Here is a 6,023-nt window from a genome sequence, read left to right on the forward strand (position 1 = left end):
AAAAATGAAAGGCCTCAGCTTCCAATGGCTAACCAATCGATCCACCAACAACATTATGGCGATAACATGGCCTCAATGGAATAATTTTCTGTTTTAATACCCAGTTGTTTTACTTTGTTGCTTCATTTGAACGTTAATATGTACTCTCTAGTATCTTGCTACATTACATATCAATAAATTTAATTTTTAATGTTAAAAAAAAGCATACAACCTATAGATATAAAATAACTAACACAACTAGGGTTTTACAATACACCAATTATCACAGCATCTTTTTCCCTCACAACCCCCAAAACCCACAATGGAAATAACAGAGCTACCAAAACCCTCACCACCACCACCGTGCTGGAGCAACATCTTAAAACAAAAACAACAACCATCATCAGAAAACCCCACCAACCACAATGATCCATCGCAATCCACCGTTTTAAATCTCGTCGGCAGCTGCAAATCAACCAAAGGCATCGCCGTCGCTGTGGTGGATGCAAATGCAATCATACAAGGCGGTGAACAGCTTCATAGCTCTGCCGATAAGTTTGTTTCGGTTTCTGATGTTATTCGAGAAATTAGAGATCCTACTTCTCGTCATAGACTTAATTTGTTGCCCTTTACTGTTGATATTATGGAACCTTCCCCTGAATCTATCAAAAAAGGTCCTTACTTTTAACCCCTCTTATATATATACACATATATATGTTTTATGTTTATTGTTTTTTTTTTTTTTATGTGTGTTGTTCAAGATTTAGCTATTATTAATGTGGGAAAGTTGCGAAAATGAAGAATTCAGCATAAAGTTACAATCTTGATAAATTGGTTATATGAAATTTAGTAGATAAGTTAAATTTTCTCATATTGAGGGATATTTGAAAATAATTCAAAGTTCTAGTTTGCTCATATTTTTTAGCTTGTGACTTGTGAGGTTATGAACTTAATTTTATGAACTTCAGCTTATTAATCTGAAAAGCAATAAGTTGCACTTTATGGATGTCTGATAAGTGAATACGCTCTCAAAATAAGCTAATCCGAACACATTGTCGAAGTTTGTACTTTATAGTACTCTCTATAAGCAAGTTTTCCTTTTGAAATTGGTGAAAAATGTGACATATGGATTATACATTAGGATGTTTTCGGTAACATCTCAACGCTTTTTTAAAAGAAAGAGAAAATTTTTGGATTTCTGCTGGCGGCGTTTGGGACGCTGGTCATTGTGTGATGGGAAGTGAGAGGGTGATAATATTGTCACTTTTTAATATAATTTATATGGTGGAAAAAAGGTGATGTGTGATACTTATGTTGGGTGAAAAACGTGAGTGATGTGGTAAATCTTGATTGGTATCCCTTACTCTTATGGGGGATGCTTTATCTAATAGTCCTGTGAGTAGGTTGATAGACTTTTTGTGTAGCGTTTGAAAGTGTGTTTTCGTTGATGTATTTGTAGTTATTAGCTTTGCAAGGGCAACCGGAGATCTACAAACACTGTCAGATGTTGATCTTAAACTCATTGCTTTGACTTATACCTTGGAATCTCAAATTCATGGAACTAGCCATCTCCGGGATGCCCCTCCCCCTATTCGTACGGTTAATGTGAGGAGGCTTCCGGAGAAAGAGTTGCCTGGATGGGGGTCCAATGTTCCTAACTTGGCCCAATGGGAAGCATTGGAACATCTAAATGGAGATGGTTCAGGAGCTGCCTCAAGAATTCTTCCTCTGAATGTTTTGGATCTGAATGCCATGCCTGGAGAGAAGGATCAAACTAATGAAGATTCTGCATCAGCAAATGGATCTGAGGCACAATATAATGATGATGCTGCTTTTGGTAAACCTCGAAAATATTTGCCTAAAAAGAAAGAAGTTGTAATTGAAGGGAAAAAGATGGTGGCAGATGGAATTGATGCATCTCAGGGGCAGATTGATGATAATGCAGATGATTGGCTCCCTGCTGTGAGTCGAAGCACTCATAGGAGGTTTATGAGGAGAAAGGCTAGACGTGAAATGGCTGAGGCGGCAACTGAAAGAGAAATTCAGAATGACGCAAATGCACAAATTGAAAATGAAGAAAATCTTGATGATACGAAGTTACCAGATTTGATCTATGAAAATTCCGATGAATCACTTGTAAAAGAAAAGGTGACTGGTGGAGAAGATGTATCAACAATTCTGGGTAAAATGAGGCTTGAAGAAGACTCGGAAAAGGCTTTTGAAAATGGTGAACAGAACGAGACTGAAGATGTGAATGAAGCGTTGGAACACTTGGATATGACTAGTGAGACTAATGAAAGTGTTGATACATCATATGTGGATGATGACAGTAGTGAGCAAAGTTGGATGTTAAGATCACTTTCTGAGTCGAGTGTTGCTTGTGTTACTGGTGATTTTGCAATGCAGAATGTTATTCTGCAAATGGGTTTACGGCTAGTTGCACCAGGAGGAATGCAAATACGTGAGCTGCATAGGTACTTTGTCTTTTTTCTTGCTTTGCTATTCTTGACTGTTTATGTCTGGTGCTCTGGTAGAGGTAGGCAACTTGGCAGGCTAGTTAATTGGTCTAAATGAGCTGTAAATGGCCCAGGCTGGGTTGTAAATTGCCCATGTTGTAAAAGGCCTAGGTTGGGTTGTGCTGAAGCACTTTTTGTCTAATTTCTATATTAAATACAATACCAATTTAGTTCTTCCGAATCAAGCAATTTAGGGAGTTGTATGCTTGTATGCATTAAAGATACCGTTTGGAGGCTTTTGACGTGTTCATCCCATTTGAAGTTTACCTATCTCTGTTTTAGTCAGCATATTAGACTGTATCCATCTGACCAGCTAGTAGTGATAGAATTATAGAAAATGGCCTTAGTCGATTCACGATTAGTAAATGGGTTAAAATTGGCATCTCGGATGGCTGGTGACTGGTCAGCTGGTCCTTATGTATTTGTACTAGCTTTTGTCATCAGTATCTATGTGTGCATTATATCTGCAGTTTCTATGCAATTGCAAATTGGTAATATATTTGATGTTTAGAGTATGATTATGGATATTGTCGTTCACTGTTTTCTTGAATTTGCAGGTGGATATTGAAATGTCATGCTTGCTTTAAGGTGACAATGGAGATTGGTAGGATATTTTGTCCAAGTTGTGGGAATGGAGGCACATTAAGAAAAGTAGCTGTTACCGTTGGTGAAAATGGAGCTCTTATTGCAGCTCGCCGACCACGTGTATCTGTACGGGGCACTAAGGTGAGTTTTTCAGAATTATCTTTGATTAAGTAGGATTAGCTCCCTGATAGGTATATAGAAAAATATATAAGGCACGACATGTCAAAGCCTGATTATCTACTTATAGCAATTGATCTTTGTTTTTCCAGTTTTCATTACCTCTGCCACAAGGTGGAAGGGACGCCATTACCAAGAATCCGATTCTACGTGAGGATCAAATTCCACAGAAGTTCATGCAACCCAAGACAAAAAAGAAGAATAAACAGGTGATTTTTCTAATCATAAACCCACGTCGTTGGGTTGTCTTGATACATTAACACTTCTTTTTCCCAAATTTTTTACTTCTTCAGAGAATGCTCATTAGATGGAGATAACATATAGCAAGTTGAGAAAAGTTGGAACCATTTTAGGCTACTACGGACAAGTCTGGCCAATTTTTATATATAGTCGAGTTTTCATGTTTGGCCTGTTGGGGTTTCAACTATCAATGTAACGCAATTCAACCTATGGGTTAAAGCTGCCATGATAAAGCTCATAATTTGTGTATTTGATTATATTTTGTAGGCTGATGACATCTTTGCTACAAATGAAATGTTTACTCACCATTCAGAGAAGCGGGCTCCTTTTCAACCACCAGTAAGGAAAGCACTAGCAGTTTTTAGTGGCAGGAGGAATCCGAATGACAATCACTATTCTCGTTCGAAGCATTAGAGTTGTCCTCATAAATTTTGCAATATGTATATTGCTTAAGGTTGTGTTCTAAGACTTGAGTCCCATGGGCATTTGAACTTGAGTGCAGTTTTGTTTTCATTTCTTTTGGTTTATTACTTTACTGGATAAAACTATCAGTCGTTGGTCCCAGAGTCCCATGGGCATATTTTAACTTTAGTGCATAGTTTTTATCTTTCATGGTTCATTACCGGATGATACTATCTATCATTGGTCCCGAAGTTAGAAATTTACCAGAATTGAATAATACACATTACATAATACATTTATTTCAAGTCATTGAACCAACTTCACATTCTATCAATATTATACATTTATTTCGAGATACTGAAGTGAAACCTATGTCACATGATCTAACTTTATATGATAACGATACAAAAGTCTTCATCATCAATACAATAAATTTATTTCAAAACATTAAAATGAAACCAACCAGCTCAAATTTGACGGTGCTTCACATGGTTCAACTTCACACGATACGATGTTTCAACCATACAAAAATCTTCATCAATACTATACATTTATTTCAAAATATTAAAGTGAAATTTCATGATAACGATGTTTCAGTAATACAAAACTCTTAAATTTCATTATTTTTTAGTATCCGATGTCTCATGCATTTTAGGTGTGAGTAATATATTAGTAGTTGAGCATGTATATATATAGCATTGTCTATGTCTATATAAGTAATCTATTAATTTTGCATGTGGAATACTACAAAGGAAGAAAATTGTCCGAGTATCTTGTTTCGCTCTTAATAATTTCTTTGGAGCCTAACCCCTTCTAATTAAAGGTTATCTATCAATTGCATCATCTTTTGTTATTTGGTGTTTAATTTCCATGCATTTGATAGATAAATTAATTTTTTAGGTTTCTTATTACAAATTTTACTCTTGTTTCTTAGGATTCAAACTCTCTAGCTTCTCCCCCATTCACCCCTGATAATATTGTAACTTGACAAATTTGACATTTTCTAACCCTACATTCTTAATTGGGTGTTTTATTAGTTGAATCAGATCGAACCTCCTGGCCGGCGTTGGAATGCATATGAACCATTGAATCTCAGTGACGACATGGACAAATTCATACTTTAAAATTACAAAGAAAACATGGTTGTTGGCGATGGAAATTAAGGTAATCAAAGAAGTTATGTATGAGTGGCATGCAAAATATAAATGGTTGGTCTGATCGGGGTCCCCATTTTGAATTTGATGGTATCCAAGCAAACCAACTTAATTAAAAGTAAGTTAATTTGATTGTATGTATAGTAGCCACTACTTTTCGGAGAAATTAAAGCTGCTGGCAATATTATCTTTTAACATGCATGTTTTATTTTTCTTTTTTCTGAAGAATTCCAAGTAGTAATTAAACTTCTAGTTCTAGTGTTTTACGTTGTATCAATGGAAGGACGCGGAAAAATCTGGTGTTGCCAATGGTGGCCTTTGCCAAATCATCCAAAAACCAGCATTATTGTAAATACTGGCCGATTTCAATTTTGTGGCCGTACGTGTGTTTTAGTTTAAAGACGATAACATTTATTACTATTTGTAACAAGTTATAACACACAGGATTTTTCTTATTCCTCGCTGGGTCAAACCAAGGCTTGAATACCGGCCTTCAAGTCGACCCATGGGGGACATGGTTGAGGTCAACGAGCAAGGGAGAAAAGGGAAAAAAAATAGGAATTTTATTCCATCCCACATTGGTGCAAGTAAGAAACCAAAGGTTTTTTGTAAAGTTTTTTTTCTATTTTCCCTTTGCACCAAATTCTCTTTTCTTTTTCTTGAATCCCACATCATTTTGGTGTGCAAGTAATTTGATCGACTTTTTAGTTTAATATTTTAGTCACTTTTATTTATTAAAATCTCAAATCAAGTTGTTGCTAGCATGAAGCTAGTGTCGGTGAGTTGCTCACGTGTATGAGACTATTGGGGAGTTCCATTTTGGAATTAGTTTTATTATAGATTGATTAATGAGATTAATTAACTACTAAAAATTTAAACTTGTTTTAACTATAAGATTAGTTGTTAGTTAGAAAGTTAATTAGAATAATTTATCAATGCTTGTTTATTAATTTATTAACTAATGTTTTCT

At 35.6% G+C, this 6,023-nt stretch overlaps 1 protein-coding gene across 1 annotated transcript; it reads left to right on the forward strand.

Moving 5' to 3' along the window:
- The first annotated feature begins 264 nt into the window (after nt 1–264).
- Nucleotides 265–4,116, forward strand: LOC122600921 (RNA-binding NOB1-like protein). The gene is made up of 5 exons (XM_043773698.1): nt 265–653; nt 1,439–2,453; nt 3,053–3,221; nt 3,350–3,466; nt 3,765–4,116. Exons 1-5 carry the CDS (start codon nt 302–304, stop codon nt 3,909–3,911), a joined length of 1,800 nt encoding a protein of 599 aa, XP_043629633.1. The 5' UTR covers nt 265–301; the 3' UTR covers nt 3,912–4,116.
- The last annotated feature ends 1,907 nt before the right edge of the window (nt 4,117–6,023 follow it).

Source organism: Erigeron canadensis, chromosome 5 (assembly GCF_010389155.1).
Source record: "Erigeron canadensis isolate Cc75 chromosome 5, C_canadensis_v1, whole genome shotgun sequence".
Taxonomy (NCBI): domain Eukaryota; kingdom Viridiplantae; phylum Streptophyta; class Magnoliopsida; order Asterales; family Asteraceae; genus Erigeron; species Erigeron canadensis.

Coding starts and splice junctions, on each gene's coding strand:
- LOC122600921 (XM_043773698.1), top strand. CDS start 302: ATGGAAATAACAGAGCTACCAAAACCCTCACCACCACCACCGTGCTGG. Junction 3,222..3,349: donor TATCTGTACGGGGCACTAAG/GTGAGTTTTTCA, acceptor TTGTTTTTCCAG/TTTTCATTACCTCTGCCACA. Junction 3,467..3,764: donor CAAAAAAGAAGAATAAACAG/GTGATTTTTCTA, acceptor TATATTTTGTAG/GCTGATGACATCTTTGCTAC.